This window comes from Platalea leucorodia, assembly GCF_965183815.1.
Source record: "Platalea leucorodia genome assembly, chromosome: Z".
In the NCBI taxonomy this organism is placed as follows: domain Eukaryota; kingdom Metazoa; phylum Chordata; class Aves; order Pelecaniformes; family Threskiornithidae; genus Platalea; species Platalea leucorodia.
Window position 1 is genome coordinate 21,503,663 of NC_138858.1, and position 18,465 is coordinate 21,522,127.

The 18,465-nt window shown below is 43.8% G+C and overlaps 1 protein-coding gene across 1 annotated transcript; it reads right to left on the reverse strand.

Moving 5' to 3' along the window:
• Positions 1–1,100: 1,100 nt before the first annotated feature.
• On the reverse strand, positions 1,101–7,220 carry PLK2 (polo like kinase 2). Its single transcript, XM_082335563.1, has 14 exons — positions 6,977–7,220; positions 6,395–6,502; positions 6,112–6,228; positions 5,789–5,918; positions 5,414–5,501; positions 4,912–5,007; positions 4,494–4,692; positions 4,252–4,399; positions 3,726–3,823; positions 2,964–3,087; positions 2,453–2,693; positions 2,223–2,352; positions 2,024–2,134; positions 1,101–1,902 (listed from the first exon to the last, which is right to left on the reverse strand). The coding sequence occupies exons 1-14, from the start codon at positions 7,190–7,192 to the stop codon at positions 1,711–1,713; spliced, it is 1,998 nt and encodes a 665-aa protein (XP_082191689.1). The 5' UTR covers positions 7,193–7,220; the 3' UTR covers positions 1,101–1,710.
• Positions 7,221–18,465: the final 11,245 nt, after the last annotated feature.

The window sequence follows — 18,465 nt, forward strand, 5'->3', positions numbered from 1 at the left end:
GAGGTCTGTCTTTCAGAACAGGCATCATTCAGTTATATGAAGATTAATCCAAATAAGCAATTTGAACTACTGCTTGCTACTGCATCAGAACAGTTGCTTGAAGACTGCTATGTGTTTATATAGCTCCATGTGCTATGTAGTATCTGGAGAGAAATAAGCCCAGCCCACAAGTAGTGCAGGGGGAACATCTGAGTCATGAGTCCTCAGTAATCCCGTCTATTTACATAGTTTAACTGATAAATGGCATTGCCTTCAGTTTAGGAAAGCAATTGTTCTAATAAGTGTATACTTATTAGCAGTGGGATTGCACTAAGCAGCAGGCCATCCCTATGCTGTTCTCAGCTGTTTTGAGCTACTTTACAGAGAACTTATGGCATACGATTAATGATGTTCGGTCTTAGTAACACTTGTGGTTATCTAATGTTACCAACTTGGTGGAGTAAGCCCAAAGTTGATACTAAGTCAGCCTTTAATCTTCTCACCATTTTGATTTTACTTTACTGGGGTTACCATTTAACCAAGGGCAGAAAGACACACACACAATAAACAGCAATAGAGGGACAGTGATAGGTATGGCCAATTCATTCTACCACTGAGGTGTGAGGGCACTTCAGTCCACCACTGAGGTGTGAGGGCACTTCAGTCCCTTGGTGAATAAGAGCAATACTTCCACAGCAAGTAAGAGGAGGAAGCTTATACAGCTTGTTATCATAGCTACTGTCCACTGAGTATCATCCAGAAGTAAGGAGTTCTTTTCAGTCAGTGTAAAACATCAATATCAATTCTGGAATGTAGTATCTTGAAAAGATCCGTACTTTTGTTTTTAGCCCCTAGGACAATAACCACGTCTCAAGACCTACATCATTACTTTGCAAGCTCCATCAGCAGTTGCTTTAGGGTTGCTGATATAATTAGCAGCAGCATAGTAGTGCTTGTGACTACGTGTGTGCATAGACATGGACAAACTGCTCAATGTCTTTCATATCCTGACCTGTAGCAGACTTTTTAAAAATGGCATAAGGAAAGCAGACCCGCCAGGTTTTCAATAATGCAAAGCAAAGCATGTTAAGTTGTATTGTAAAAAGAGTGGAGAATGATGCTTCAGATTTCTTTTCTCTTTATTGCCAACAGATTTATATTTAAAATGCCAAGGTCCAAAAAAAATGTTGTGTAATAAATACTTCACTTTAGGCTGTAATAAATAAAAAAAAAATTATTAACAAGGAATGCACTTTGCCAGCCACAAGTGTGGGTATTTTTGAAAAATAAGGGGGGGAGGGGAAAAAAAAAAAAAAAAGAGTATGGCCATAAGTTCACAGTTAAGCAGCCAGAAGCTGCTTATTACAGCTATTCCATAACAATAGAGCTCCCCCTTCCCTCCCTTTCCAGATGCGTATTCACAGTTTATCTCCATCAGAAATGCTCTCTTACAGAGGCAGCAGTCACACTCTGCTCAGAGTTCAAGTCAAAAATATCTTTAACACACACACACACACGAAGCAAGGAAAACTATGGTCCGAAGAACTCCTTGTCACACCATTTTAGTCCAACAGTAGGTTTAGGCTTCTAACAGATGTGTGCCCAGCACACTAGGACAGTCAAGTTTTCGTACCACCGCACATCCATCATCAACATACTAGTTGCTCCACCATCTCCACTGTAGATTTCACAGTGAACAAGAGGGTCCGTTTGGTTTAAGAGTCAGTCCCTTCAGTTACATCGCTGCAGCAGCATGTTCAGAGCATATTCCATTCTGTGTTTTAGTTCCAACGAGCATCCAGAAACCAGAAGAGTTGTCAGACGAAACGTTGTGGATATCCTGTCTTCATTGATGTATGTAAGCAGATACTCCTCACTCTGATTGCAAATGATGATTTTCGTGTGATCATGATAGAAGTTCACCTGTAAAAGAGAAGCAAGTTCCTGTTTGTATACTTTCTCCTCTCAGTTTCTGGCACTTATCTAGTTCTATTGCAATAAAGCATTTGAGGAACATTTTCTCTGGTGATGCTACCAAACTTACTTGAAACGTGCCATCATTGAAGAGCATCATTAATGCTTTATCAGATTTAAGCCACTGTAAGAGGTAAAGCCTGGGCCTGCGTACATCTGTTAGGCTGGGCAAATCTCCTCCCTAGGAAATAGAGCAAACACTACATTAAGCACTCAGTTCACATTTAGTGCATTTTTACAGCTCAAGAGCCAGAAGGTGCTGAACTTACATCCATGAGGTTCTCTTCCATGTAGTGAGAGAAATACTTCAGTACAGTTACTTGGCTAATGAACTGTTCAGGAGCCTCTGTGGCTGAGAAAACAGAGCACTGGCCTAGCTCAGCATAGTAGTGGACTGTCCTGTAAGAGGAGAAATAAAGTAAGAAGGTTAAGAGATGAGATAAAAGTATTTCATGTTTAAACTGCCTTAGTGAGTTGTTAGTTTTGTAATCATTCTTACTTTTTGTCTGGCAGAAGGCTCATGTGCGCCCCATTGTTGAAAAGGACACCAACAGTGTGATCTGACAGCTGGTAACCAAAGCCGTACTTGTTAGAATAGTCCACCCATTTTGTAACCCACTGGAAGGATGCTGTCAGCTGTTCTTTGGGAATGCTGTCTGCTTCTGGCATGTTCTCCAGACATCCTCGCAGTACCCTTGCGACCGTATCGGCAACGCTTCCCATGGTACTGTCTTCCAGGCCTGAAAGAGAAGGATTATTAGACTGACAAAGAGCACAGAGAAGAGCAGGCTTTAATTCTAAACCTTTCAGTTATCTAGACTGTAATTTTAAGAAGTTTAGCCTTTATGGCTTTCCAGTTTTAATTCTTCCAAAATATTAGCTGTAAAATTTAGAGCATCAAAAATAGGGGGTGGGTGGAAAGCAGCTGTTGGTTTCAAGCTTCTAAGTCTGAGACATGAAGAAAGTAAAAGCGGGATTTAGAATTAGAGATTACATTTTGCTGCACTTACATTCACTGCTACTGCTGCAGCTTCCCAGAGTTCCTCTGACTATCATCCGAATAGAGTCTCCAGCCTGTTTAGTTTCTGGTAACGCTCCCGGCTTTGCTACTGTTGTGATAAGAGGCTGGATCTCCTAGAAGAGATGTCAGACTTGTGAACATCAAACATAACACAAGCCAAGGCTCATACACAAGTTTTGCATGGCTCTCCTGTCTCTCAACAAATGATAAATTCTAGGGAAACTGGTATTAATGTTTCCAGCAAGTACAAAGAGCTGCTGTTAGACTGAGCTTAAAGAAGCACACCAGGTCTTTCCATTCTTTAGATCTTCAATTTGCATCTTACACGCTATTAATCAGTCCTCTGCTCTCCTGCCCTAGCAAGAGAACAGCTCTGTGCAGGTCTGAACACCAAATGGTAAGAGTTAGATCTCAGCAATTTATTCTTTAAGAAGTCCTAGTTAATCGTGAACTGAAGCCCTGTATTTGGAATATTGGGAAAGAACACCTGGCAGACAAGTTACCACATAGACAACAATGGAGTCTAGGCAGATACTATAATTACTCAAAAACCAAAATTGATAGTCTCCCTACAAAGGCTACCATACCTTGGTGAAGCTTCATTAAGCCGTCTTAAAGCAACTCTGCTAATCATTTAAGCTTGATTATGCTGTGTACAGCCCCGGCTCTGATATCCAAGTCAAATATAATTTAATTATAGCTACTCCACCCAACTGTTATTAGATTTGAATTGAACTGCACTTGCATTTACCTCATCTGTTCTGTGTTTGTGAGGCTGCTGGGTTATCGATGCCTTCTTCAAATCATGCCTGAGCTTGTAGATTTCTTCGTCTTCTTTAGCAAGTCTGTCTGTAATACAGGAAAATATACTTCATGCTGCATCTGGAAGTGCTGTTCAATTACAGAAAGCCTAACAAGTTAGCTGCAGAAAGCGCATTGTCTCCCTTCAGTAGCTTCCTCTAAACCTGCCATAGTCTCCCAGAACAGTGGTGACATGATACACACAGATCACTAAGAGACTAAACTTTATTAATAAACATTACAGACTAACAGATGGCCAATATAGATTGTCAGTATGCCTTAAGAAGCATTTACTTATGTAAGTTGGTGTAAGTTGCAGGCTACCATCTATACGTATTGATAAAGAGGTCAAAACTAACCCAGGGAAGCTCTGAGACATAAATACAAGCACTCTGTTGCTATCTCATAGCTGTACATTACTAGCGTGACATTGATGGCATAGAAACAAGTTTCAAGCATAGCTACAATCTACTTACTGTGTGTGTCGAAGTATCTGGCTTTATCCTTTTTACCACCAAAGAGAGCGGCAGCTGCTTTTTTGAAGAAATTTTTAGCAGGACTTGACAAATGGAAATCAGGAACGGTGTGACAACAGCTAGCAGAAAGTCTATCGGGTGTAAAGCCCTATGGAAATGAGATTCAAAAAATAATTTTTAGACCACAGAGCGCATTTTTAGGGTGGATATTTTCTTCAGCCAGAACACTAGACAGTACAAACCTGTAAGAAAAATTCATGCCGAATTATTTCATCTAAACTGGGCCGATCTTCAGGATTTTTAGACAACATGCTAGCTATTAAGTGTTTCGCAGGTGCCAAGAGAGATGAAGGCAAGCTGTATCTTGCTTCCCTTATACATCTGTACGTTTCTTTAAGATTTGTGGTCTCAAATGGGGGTCTTCCCAACAGCATTGTATACCTGTTTAAAAGCAAAGGAAACCAATTTTATTTATTTTACATACTCACAATACTTATCTACAACTACTGAAAAGGCTTTGTTTGTCTCCTAAGACGAAGGAGAATTTCTGCACTTGGGCTATACGTGTATAAAGGGCTGCAGTACTGCATCCCCTTTGAACTCTTAAAAGCCTAAGCCAGTGATAGAAATATTTCATTTCAAAGGCAGCGAAGTACTTACATTACACAGCCTAAGGCCCAGATGTCAGATTCACAGCCGTGCCCTTGTTTGTTGAGGACTTCTGGAGAGAGGTAATTTGGTGTGCCACATATTGTTCTGCAAATCAAAGAGGCCACAGAGCCGGTTAGTATTTCAGATAGAAAGAGGAGAGAAGCTATTTTTCATAGGGCAGGTTTTCCTCTCAAGTTTGGACAGGAACTTAAGGACTCCTAAAGAGGAGCTGTATGAATATTAATAGTGTAGACATGTTTCATGGTGTCTTAATGATACAGGAACAGCAGACTCATATCTGCATTATTCGTCAGTCAGGTACCCTGCCTCTGGCATTTGCTATTATTCAAATGCTCAGAGGAAAGCAGAAGTCAAAGCATGGCAGCCTGATTTCTAGAAGGGGAAATCTTGATCCCAGAAGCAATTAGCTTTGCTGTGGAACAGGATTTCTCATTTCTAAATGAATTTGGTTTCATTTACTACTAGACTTTACATCTTTTGATGCTCCTACCTCCTCCTGTGCTCCAGTGGTTCCAGCCTAGCTGCCAAGCCAAAGTCACCCAGTTTCAGTTCCATGTTCTCATTAATGAAGAAGTTACCTAGCAGACACAGAAATTCCAGTTAGTCCTTCTCTTGCAGGGTAGGAATGCATTTGCCACAGGTGCTGAGTCATTCTTTGTTCAAAGCCAGAAGTTAGCCAAGATCTATTTTTTTTTTTTTTAAAGTAGGAATGCTTAATGTCATTCCTTAAGCACTCCAAGTTTCCACTGTAAAGACAGACTGAGCTGATTCTATTAATTAAGCTATCACCATACAAGTGTAAAGTGGTACCATGCTGACAGGGCTGGAGGAGTGTGTTTTGCAGTCAGCGAGGTGCAGAACTTACCTAGTTTAAGATCCCTGTGCAAGATTTCCTGTTCATGAAGATACTTTAGCCCTGACACAATTTGCCTGAGGTAGTATCGTACTTCTGGTTCTGTCAATACCTTCCTCGCTTTTAAGATGTGAGCCATTGACTGCAGAGGGAAAACAAAGGCAGAAATGTCACCGAGCATTCATGCACAAGATTCACCTTAAGCAACAGTAAATCAATGCATGGATAAATGACAATTGAAGAAGCCACAAAAAATACCTTTTACACATCACACATTTAAATTAGTTGCAGATTCCAGGTAAGTAAATACTGGTTTTCTCCCAGTTGATGCTCACCCTTCTACTGCAGTACTCCAGAAGAATGTAAATGTTCTCTCTGTCTTCAAAGTAGTGGTAAAACTGCACAACATGTCTATGATTAAGCATTCTGTGCAGCTCAATCTCTTTATCAATCTGAGGAGACAAGAAGGGGAGAAAAAAAAAGCGTTGTTAGCCTTGCGTCCACAAGGTTGAGCAGAGGCTCTATCAGAACCATTTCAGGGAAAGGGCTGGGCAATTCAGCACACAAAGAGAGTCTGAAGAGGGGAAAAAAAAAGAAAAGTCATTCATGCACACACACCTTTTCCCTTTGATGAGGTTTTGCTACTCTGCTGTGAGGAATGATTTTTGCAGCATAAACTTTATTTGTTGTCAAATCTGTCATCTCATAACACTTGGCGAATCCACCCTAGAGAGACACACGAGAAAAAGGCAATTAGAGCAGGTATGAAAGAAGTCCCACACTTAGTCATTCCCCAGCTCACGTATTAGTCAAGGAGCGCAACTTCCTTTGCACGGGGCAATTTGGTACAAGGCAGGTCTTGGGTTCATCGCCTATCTGAAGGATCGCCTTGCGGCTCCCCCCCGCCCCGCATGCCACACCGGAGTCATTTCTGCAGGCTTGCCCGAGCGGAAGGCACGGCTCCCCTTGTATTTAGGGGCAGAGATGAACCGGGGTGCTCGGACCCACTGCCTCTGAACCGGGGCAACGCACGGGCAAATCGGTCTCCGGGCGGGCCGGGGGCGGCAGCGCGGCGTTCCCCGGAGAGGCCGCCCCGCAGCGGCAGCGCCCGCGCCGCGCCGCGCTCCGCCGGGGACGGCGGCCGGGCCGGGGCACAGCCGCGCCGCCCCGGGAGGGCGCGGGGCCCGCCGCGGCCATTACCTTTCCCAGCACCTTCCCGCGGCAGTAGCGCTTCCCCGTCGTGGGGTCGGTTATAATCCGGGAGACCTCGGCGGCGGGGTGGGCGTGCGGGTGCGGGTGCTCCTCCGCCTTCTTCCTCCGCGACTCGCCGCCGGCCGCCCTGCCCAGCGCCGCCTCGCAGCCCTTGGCGCCGCCGCCGCCGCCCGGCGGGTAGGCGATGGTCCGCAGCAGCTCCATCACCGCGCCTCGCCGGCTCCGTCCTGCCCGCCCGCCTCGCCTCGCCCTCCCACCCCGCTCCCGACGCGCCGCCGACGCCGAGCAGCGCCCCGGCTCTCCCTTATATCGCGGGCGGCGGCTCCGCCCCGGCGCTGCGGGACGGCCCCCGCCGCGCTCCCGCTCCGCCCGCCCGGCTTGGCCCGGCCCCGGGGCGGCCCGAGGGGAGCTGGGCCGCAGCGGGCCGCCCCGCACCGCCCCGCACCGCCCGGGCCGGCCGTGCGGCGGGAGCAGCTTCGCCGGGCGGGCGGTGAACCGCGCTGGAGTCCGGGGGAGCCGGGCCGGGCGCCTTTGGGGTCTCCCTGCCAGGCGCTGGGGCTGCGGCGGCCGCTCTGCCCACCGCCGGCCCCGGCGGGAGCAACCTCAGCAGAAGGTGTATTTTCCTGGCTTGGCGATTGCTGCTTGCGGGGCGGTAGGAGGCTCTGATAGACGATCAGTGCCGTGGCCTGTATGAGCAGCCCCCTACAAGCGTCTATTGCTGCATGCGAGGGAGGGAAGGAGTTTTCCCACCTATGCCTAAGCAACTCCCCCACAGCAGAGAGCTGGGGCTTGCTTTTTGTCTCAGCGTCAAGCTGCAGCCCATGGACTTGCTCAGCGCAAGTCATTGGGGTGCACGCCCCAGTACCAAGGAGCTACCCTGTCCCTCCCTTTGCATGGAGAGCCCATGCCGAGTGACGCCCCCAGAGCTGTCTGACAACACTCAGCTCTCAAATCTTCTTTTCACAAGCAGAAGCATTTCCTTAAACATCCCAAATGCACGTAAATTAGTTTTGAAGACCTCTGAAGGCAGCTGTAGTCCAGGACCTCTGACCTAGATGTTTGAGTACAGACAACTGTTGAAGAGTGAAGTTTGCGTATGGGAGAAAAGTTTCGAAATGTGAAATAGTTTTGCATTTCTCCCATTCTGAAGATGCAAAACCACTGAAGTTCCTTACTTCCTTGGTTTGTTACACATTTCTGAAGTACTAATTGCTTGCTGGCACACCCTAAGAACACTTCTACTCTCTTTCATTGCTGGTAAAAATCAAAGCATGTAACTGTATAAATTATTTCAGTGTCAGTCGCTGAACATCCCTCATTTCAGATCTTAAAATAACAGCAAAATAGACTTATTTTACAGTGTTAACATCAGGATGCATGCTTTACCAGAACCTCCCCCAAAACAGCAAAAGTGCAGAACAACGGTATCTAAGTTTCCCTATGTAGGTATTGCATTATGAAGGTAACAGTGCTCAAGTCTCAAATATACTAGATTGTGTACACTCTACTTCTACCCATCCACAGTTTTTCACTGGACATGCACTCCTACGTGCAGGTGTCTTAGAATCATAGAATCATAGAGTGCTTTGGGATGGAAGAGACCTTTAAAGGTCACCTAGTCCATCCCCCCAGCAATGGGCAGGGACACCTTCACCTAGATCAGGTTGCTCAGAGCCCCATCCAGCCTGGCCTTGAATGTTTCCAGGGATGGCGCATCCACCACCTCTCTGGGCAACCGGTTCCAGTGTTTCACCACACTCATTGTAAAAAATTTCTTCCTTATATCCAGTCCGAATTTTCCCTCTTTTAGTTTAAAACCATTACCCCTTTTCTTATCGCTACTGGCCCTGCTAAAAAGTCTGTCCCTATCTTTCTTATAAGCCCCCTTTAAGTATTGAAAGGCTGCAATAAGGTCACCCCACAGCCTTCTCTTCTCCAGGCTGAACAACCCACTTACCTCACTCTGCAAAGTCTAGTCAAGTCATGTTAGTATTACTAGTGATTAACCATAAGGATAGAGGTGAAAACAAGAAGAGTGAAAAATTGGGATACCCGGGATGTATTCAGTCCTGTGCCCACTCACATCTTAGCCTTACAAGCACTGGCTTCCCAGGCTAATATTCTTTCCCTCACGCAATTTAACTTTCTCTAAATTAGTATCCATTATTGCAAAATAAGTTGCTTAATGTAAACGTGATTTCTTGATGCTTTGTTTTCTGTCAGTAAGTTGCTTTGGTCTGCTGTGCTGAAAGATGTATGGGGAAAGGAAAAAATAGGCAGGATAGACGTACACGTTTTCCCTCCACTGGAAAGAAGTGGCACTACACACGGTAAAAAACAAATTTGAGAAAAACAAGCTTTGTTTGGTAAAGGTTTAGGGGAGATTGCTAAGCTTGACTTCAAGAAGACACAAGGACATGGTTAAATCTGAATGTACAAAGTGTTCTGCTAAGCAAGACTAGGACTATTTGTTCTCACATACTTTGCTGAAGCAAAGTCTTTAAGCTATGTTCCCTCTGAGTTACAAAAGGCCATGAGGCTGCCCCGTGCAGCCTGTTCAGTTACCCTAAGATTGCTTCTCCCACTCTGGTACAGGTAGCATAACACTTGTGTCAAGGTGCCAAGTTTACCATACTACTCATTGCGAGGTTTTACAAAGGAAAAGCCGTTGGAAGAACAAGAATTTTTGACACCATTCTTAACCCCAATGATGAATTGTGTTTCTGACCTTTCTGCCTCTGAATTTTCTCCTCCATCTTTTCTCTTCTCCAGTCTTTCCACTGTCTTGCGAGTTCTGCCCTGCCTTCTAAGTCCAAATATGCACAGCTCATCAGGTAACTTTAGCTGGAGGTACTAAGTTCAGTACTTCAGTGCTCCAGAGGCCTCTAAAAGCTTATGTGCTGGCACTTAAATTTCTTGCACTTACATTACTTACATTTCTTAGCTTCTGCGGAGAGCTACTGGGTATTTTGCAATTAATATATTTCACTTTTTCCTTCTAAAGCTGTTCTCTTGGATAAAATAACATTAATGCAAAGGCTTGAAACTGACCCTTTCGTATCTTGCAAGAGGAAAGCCATCCTAGCCAGCGCTCTGTAATCTCCCACTTCGTCTTCCAAATTACATCAGCAGAGTGCTCATGCAGCCTGCATGAGAAGCTCGTTTGCAAGCTAGCTAAGATAGCAGCAGCTCTGTAGCCAGATCAGTACGCAGCACTGCAATTACCCTGCCAAGAAACAGGGCAAACATTGCCTGAACTCAGGCTTCACACATGCCTTCTGTCTCTGGCTCCAGAAAAAAAGTAATCCCTTATCCCTACAGCTTCATTTTGACACAAGTGTACAGCTTTTTCATAAAAGCCTGATTATCGAGGGTCTGGGAAGCCTGGGCATGCATAAATCCCTGGGTCAGATGAGGAATGGCAATTCGACGGAGTCGTAAGTGGCCTAATTACAGGCTTGTGGGAAGAAGGTCTTGGCAGGAACCTCTCATTCTTACCCTAGCATTGGGAAAAAGAGGTGTTTGAAGACTTATGTTTCCAGAAAGAAGTGCATTAAATCCTAGATGTCCCACTCCCTGCATATTACAGAGCCTTGGCACTCTGTTCGTGGCTGTGAATTTGCCAGGGCAACCAAGTCCTTATGTGAAATCGTTATCAATGCCACTTACCTGGCCTCCAGACTGTCTCACAACTGAACTTCCTTCCTACGGTGCCACTAATACGCTTTTTCCTCACCAGCATGCCAGTCTGAGCCAATTCACTGTGCTCCACCGACAGCCCCGCGGGTCACGCTGGGCTCGGATGGCAGCCCACGCTGGTTCGGCGGGCAGAGCTGGCCTTTACCCGGGGCTGGCCTCCTCACTTGATTTCTGCTATCAAAAGCTCTGCTCTCCTGCCTCAATTTAGCTGCCGGCAGGACTGCGTTTTCCACTTAGCCAGTCATGGAGTGCCCTCAGCTGCTGAAATGGAGTTACGACAGTTCGTCCGAAAAGAAGCATATTCAACTTAAAGATGGGACAAACTAATAAGCCCCATGAATACCATCGTCACTGGAATATGTACCAACATATATGGGTGATAAAAATTATGCAGCTTATTTCTAGAATATCACACTATAGAAACTGTGTTATTGAAATTGTGGCTTTTACACAATGTGCTTCAACGATCCTTTGCGACTTGTCAGAGAAGAGAGTAGTTATGTCTGGAGAAACTGTTGCTAATCTTACTGTATTATAGTGATTGACTAAGTCTCATTTCTCCTCTTGACTTCTTCCCTAGCTCATCCCCCTCATTTCATTCTTCTAGTTTAACCTTTTCTACCCCACCAGCTCCACACCAGCCTTGTCCCACTACCCCATATGGGTCTGTACGTGCTCTCCTTTTGTGTTCCATGCTTTCCCTGCTCTCCAGGGCACTTGCTATTGTGCTTCCAGTAAAGTACTCATTTCATAGCCTGTAGGGTATCTAGCATAGGCAGCCTCACCAAATAAAATATAAAACGCATAAAAGCTGAACTAGATACAGAACTAAACATTTGCTCTGATGCTGCCACGCAGTTTCAGTGTGTCACTTCCCTTGCAGGATTTTATTATCACAGATCATCCTCACACACAGTTGTGATACCATTTATCTTCCCTAACTCACTGCAGAGCTAGTGCAAAGCACTTGTTTCTGCTATAATTCATGTATTTTCGTTTCCTTTGTTTGAAGCTTGGCAAAGTTTCCAAAGATCTGAATTCTTTTGCAGTTTCATTTGAAGTGATCTACTAATTAAAAAGCAGGCAGACTACCAAGAGCTTAAGGCAATCATATGTTTTCCCAGAAAAATCTCCAGAAAAGAGGGTGCTTAGCCCAGTGGTCACATAGGCTGTGCTAGTTTTTTGTTCCTTCTGGGGTGGTGCCAAGGTCTGTTCCTGCTCTGCCATCTCGGTGTGGGCTCCCTGAGGCTGGCAGGAAGGCAAGGCTGCAGTTGTGGTGGTTATAGGATGCTGTATTATGTCCCCAATGACACAAAACTCTCTTTATTTCCTGGAGTTTAATGAGTACCTACATGGTCAGGACGTCTGGCTGGCTCTGAAAGGCGTTCCCTTGGTGCAAAGATTGAGTATGGGAAATAATATAGCTCCAATCAAGTGTCAGTGTCAAGTGAAGACAGTGTCAAAGAGGCTCAGCTTTCTCTTATCCCTCATTGCTCTCACACTCCTTCCCTGTCCTGCTTGGGTTGGGTAATGTCTCACAGCTTGATTTCAGGCACTAGCCCCTGCACTCAGGAAGTGCGGTAACACCTTCATACAGCACCTACTTCTACGACTGAAGTAAGACCACAGGTTTGCACATTGTGGTATTTTTCTCATTTTGTTTTTTTCACAGCTTGACTTGTTTTTCTTGTACATCCCAGACCAAAACAAAGATTATACTAACCTCAAAGTTAACAGTGCTGCAAAAGTAAAGCGTCTGAAGCCTCTGCCTTTACCTCTAAAGGTTGATCAAACTTGTTATTTTAAACTTTGCAATGTTAATAGTTGAGGATGTGTTTGCACAGACAATACTGTCAGATACATCGTTTCCTTCAATAAAATTCTCTACGGCCTCTATTTGCCCCCCTTCCAAGGCACTAGGGAGAACCAAGAGTGCCAACTGTATTATCCATCCATAAGAAACAGTTTAACCTAATGACCACAAACACATGCAAATACTTCATGCAGTGCCCTGTAGGAATCACACTCACTCTGCCTGCAATGTGAATGCTCCTAAGTGCTCACTTAGCCAAAGAGTATCTGTCCACAAGATATTTAGTGAGACAGTCTGGCACCCTGGGCACCCTTTCTGCCAGCGGCAGCTTTGGTTTTTGCTGCTACTGCTTCTCCTGAAGCACTGGTGATTTTCAGTACGCTGTTGAAGGTGCTTGGAACTTCATGAGACCAGGACTTAAGATACCGCATGACAGTGATATAATGGTTATGCCCAGAATTAGCCTGCCTCCCATATAAAAGACCAGTAGGCCCATTATGCAACTGCATCAATCATGCAGAAGGAACAAAGATCTGTGTGATGGTAAAGCATCATGCCCGGTATTAGAGACACTTGGCTTCAAACCTGAGGAACAATTGGAGTAGTGTTTTGTGCCCTAAAGAACTGTCTAGATTCTTTTGCCTTTTTTTTTTTTTCTTTGTAGCCCTTCTCAATGCCCAAATATCTTAAACATAAAACCTCCTTGTTAAAGGAAATAATGCCAAAGGGTAGTCAAAATCCTCTAAACAGAACAAAGAGGTCACTACTTCAGTCAGTTTGTTTCCTTTCTTGCTCTGCCTTCCCCTTTCCAATTTCAGTCTTCAACCACTGCAGGACACAGGACAGGAGACAGTTTCCTACTGATTAGGCTAAGCACTTACTTTCCTTCTATAGGTAGGAAAGCAGTTTCCTGAATCCACAGAGCAGAATTCAGTGTTACTGGTGTTCAGATAACACAGACAACACAGGAACAGAGTTATGAGATATATGGGGTAAGAGCCCATATCACAGGTTATCTGTCTCCATGACACTCGTTTCTGTCAAGAACAATCATATCTGTTTTTCACACACGCGTTGCCAGTAACTAGACATGTACAGGCCACTTCTGACTATATGTTATAAACATGAAGCACAAAAGAGAAGAACAAGTATTTAGGAGATTGAAAACATTTGTTGTCTTATTTTCTGCAATTAACTAAGCTTGTAGAACAAAATAGCTCAAAAACCTAAATGTGCTGGCAGACAGCAGTACAAGTCATTATTCCCAATCCTCAACAGTTGCATATAAATGTTCAAACTCAGCAAGACAGTGACGCATGTCTTATGCATGCCTAGATACAGAGGAACTCTGGGAAGTTAGAGTTGAAGGTAGAGGAGTTGATGGTCTACAGAAAACTAAGATACAAGGCCAGAGCTTCCTTTCAGCACTGCAGGTACTAGAGAGGCTCTTTGCTACCAAAGCGAGGCATGCCAGAAGCAATCCTGGAACAGGGCAGAAGAGAGAGCCTGCTCAGGAAGAAAAAGTGGGCTGAAAGCTGCTGTTGTCAGAGCCAAGTGAAGCAACCATATCATCTGTGAAAGATGGGTATCCTATGCTCTTTTGCCCATTGGGATTAGATCAGACACAGTTAATATTTATTGCCTTTCCTAGATTTCTTCTATCCACCACTCTAATGTTAAAGCAACCGGCTTAAAGAAAAGCATGTAGAGAGGAGAGTTAGCACCAAATGTTACTATCAAAGTCATTGTTTATCAGACACAACATGACAGAGGCACATGTTCAGAGATTCTGTGGAAAGCTTCTGAGAAGCACACTTTTCAATAAGCTGTTTTCTGTCTTGCATACATTAGAAGCTTTTCTAAGTGTTTCTTACCTCCATTTTGTTTTATACTTAGATCACTACAGCTTTTCCAGGTAAGAGTACTTTCTATATTTATGTAAATATTTAAAAGTGACTGGCACTACGTTTAGTTTATTGGAGTTACACTTGTCTTGACTGCTAATCTGAAGAGTTGAAGTATGTCATTAGTAAAGCCAGTATACCACAAAAAGTAAATCATAAACAAAAAGTGGCCTCTGATGAAAGTTAAGGTATCTAGGAAATAGAGACATATAAAATCCAGTCTGCTGGCCTCTTTGAGAATAGAAATGAGAGCAGGTGGTGGTTAAGACAGGATGGATAAAAGAAAAAATGAACAAAAAGCATGCCCTAAATAGCTAGGTGTGAAAATGAAAATCCCCACTAGATTTTTTTTTCCAGCAACTCACTTTGATCTTTTTGTTCTAGCATCCTTTTCTGATTGAAGCTATTATTAGCATCAGCCACCCAGGGAAGGTAGGTAGGCCAGCGCGGTACTTTCCTCTTCCTGAGCTTAGCTGCATGGTCCACCAATGGCCAAAGACCTCGTGCGGTTATTGGACATCTGCTTTTTTAAATAGGGAAGCCAGTACCTTGAATAAAGCTCCTCATCAGTACAAAGAAAAAACCCAGGGGAAGGTATTTGACAAGTGCAAACAAAGCCAGAGCTATAACTGAAAACCTGCTGGCAAAATGACTAAATCCACTAGCCAGAAGGCCCTCCAAACATGGAGAATCTGTCTGGGTCCAGTCACTGACCCCACAGACTGGACACACGCTGGGCAGTAAAAAACACATATTCCTCCCAGCATCATAGCAGATGCTTTTCTGCGCACCTGCATTAAGAAGAGAAAGTCAGGACTACTGAAGGGGAAAATGAGAACTCAGTTCCACAGCTACAAACTGGCCCAGGCATTTTGGCCAGCACAGGGGATGTTTTGGGAAACTTTAGTTCTATCTAATCTTTAGCTCTATGTCAAATTGATATTTTAAGCAGGTTTGGGTTGTGGTTTCTCTGTTGGCCTTTAATGTTCTGTATTGCTTGACGTGGGGCAGTTGTTTTTAAGTTTTGAGAGCAGTTACTATTGGCTTAGATCAACCGCAGCGAGTTTATTGTGTAACAAGTACATCACACTTTCATGTCTAAACTGCACAGTTGTAGCCCACAGCAACTGCAAAATAATACAGAAAGATAATGCTCAACTGAACTTATGACAAGGTAAAAACGTGAACACAAGTAGTTATTGCAGCTCTGCGACGCCAAGAGAAGCTGTGGTACCTGGCAAAGAGTGAGCCTTCAGAGAGGAAGTAAAATATTGCAAATACAAGTTTAGCAACAGGATGTGATAGCTTAGCCCACAACATGGATTATTGGACTTCTGAGATGGGACTGAGCTAATTTTAGCTCTCATTTCAAGTAGAGCAGGGCACTTCCTCCAGTGAAAGAGTAGCAGTGACCTTCACAGTGAACCGTGACGTTTCTCCTATTGAAGTCTGCATTTAGCTTTAGAAGTTCCTGCTTCTATTTTAGATTTCCAGGAGGGCTGGTGTGCTGAAAGACCTGTCTCTTTTTTTAGATACATCAACCCGAGTAAATAAAAAATATTACCTCTCCCTTGTCTGGTTTACGTCTTTAGATTCTCATGGCAGAGATACTGCCATCACAAGCTTGCTAATTTTTTCTTAGTTAAGTAGCTCATTGCTGTTAGCCTTAAATGACAGATTGGAGAATCGTGGAATCAGCAAACTTCTGATTCTAACATGGACAGCTTTTAGTCATCTGTCAAATGGTGACAGGGACTTATGGTCAGGTTTCCAAGGAATACCCATCTGGTAAGTAAAATGTATGAAGGAAATCTTCCAATACTCACTTGCACAAAACATATCTACTTTTAAAAAATTAGAACTTTGCTTTCCTGGCCTTTGGTCCCCTGGTGATAGTCTTTCTGGTTAGGCGTATGGTGCTTAAGGAAACATGGTTGCTTCTAGAAGAGCAATACTGATTGAGAGGGGCAGAAAGAGAGTGAGCAGCTTTAAGTCCAGTGACAAGAAAATCTGGTTTCATGCCCTTTCAGCAGCCAGACAGGCTGTTCACACTTGCATGTGCTTTGCCAAAAAACAGGAAAAGGTCACCTAAGTGGAAAACAATGTGGTGAGTGTTATTTTGCAACTACCTTACAGTGCTTTAAAGACATACCAAGATGTTAAATATACATAGCCATTTGTGGTTGGAACAAATGTTTTCAAACAGACTTCAGTCCCACACAGAGCACTGCATCACAAACCCACTTCAGAGGTATTCCAAGTTCAGTTAGACTGATCCCCAAGCATGTCTTTGTACAGAAAGAAACAAAGCAGATAAACTGCTTAGGAAGGTCTCTGACCAAGAAGCGCGGATGCCCAAGTCTATACACATTAAGGACTACAGACTTCGGTGGACTTTGTTAGACCCAGGCTTACCAGGTTATTCTCCCCTGTCAATATGGAGATACTTGTCACATGAGCCTGCCAGTAGAATTCCTTCTCCTGCACAGACCTTGCCATACCTGACAATATTTACTAGGTACTGGAGGACTTGCTCCAGCTTCAGACTCAGAGAAACTCTATTTTCTTATATCACTGTTTCCCATAGATTACTGCCAGATAACCAAGACTTTTCGTAGTGATAAACTCAATGCACAATCTGTCACTGATGAGAACAAAGAATTGACCAAAGGGAAAAATAAAACAGACCATATTGTATTCTGCGCTGAAGAAATAAAGGAAAAAATACATGGAATTTGCATTGCACTGACATACATTCATTCCTCGTTGAGAAAGACACTTAGCTATTAGGACTTCTTTGCTAGAACTGATGGCAGAAAACTTTGGGAATAATGATTCTGTCCCCTAATATTTTCCTGCTTCCCCCATCTGTGACTATTCTTTTGTTGTTGGTTTTTGGTTTTGTTTTTTTTTTTTTCTTTTTTTTTCCTGCTTTTAATCTATCTTACCCTCTCTTAGCCACTGTGTCCCTCTTATGATTTTTAGTTGAGTGATATCCTCTGCTTCACTAATTTCTTAAGCTAAGCTCGCCTCCACGAGTCAGTCTTTTGGGCAGCTCTCAGACCCTCCTCTGCAGCCTAAACCTTTTCCAGCAGCTGCCTGGGGCTGTCTCCCACTTGCATTAACTCAACCTGTTCACTTTGCTCCAGCACAAAGTTTGAAAAGAAGGGGAAAAAGCTCAAAACCAGCTTTGGAAACATCAGGAAATAACATGTGGAAGCATCAGAAAATTAAGTGTATGGTGAGAGGAAGGGAGAGTAACCAAGTTGAATAGCCAGTGGAAAGAACAAAACAATGCAATAAATCCAAAGCAGAGACTGTATTAGAAGCTGTTGCTTTGCAAGAAGTTGATGCCAAACACTAAGCTAGACAGATTTTAAGGTTAACAAGTTTGGGAACAAATGGATGTGAGTCGTCTCACCTGAAGTAACTCTAAGTTCCTTCTCCCTCACTGCTCTCTAAGAAGGAACAATGTATTCAACAGTCTTACTGAGATACTGCATCAAGCAGCATTTACTGAATTACAAGGGGTTTAGAAAGAGAAGAATATTATGGGGAGAGAACGCGCACACCTCAGTAAACAGCAACAGGCTCAAGAACTGGCAAGTACCTTGTTCCATGAACACTAATTATACAGTTGCTTGTTCTGCGGGCATCATCCTGTGCCTCACGAAACAGCCATTTCATCAAGGGAACAAAGCAGTGCCTGTGAGGGAGTTGAGAAACTCTCCAAATAACAATTATGAAGATACTCGTCCACTGCATATTCTCTCAACAGATTTGATTCCTTAACGTTCAAATTAGTTGCAGGGGAGAGGGGATAATAAAATAGATCACCTACTTTGTAATCTTATGAGAAGTTACGAGCAACTCCTTTCTCAGGGACTGCAAAAGACAGATTGATTCAGGAATGAAAGTTGCAAGGTGTTTATCTAAGGTGTTACATTTTGTTCTATGCATGCCTTGTGGCTAAAACCTGTATTTTGCTCCCAAACTGGAGAGAAATCTGCTCCTGCAAAGATGTGCTGACTGATCTGCTCAGGCCATCTGAGTTATATTGT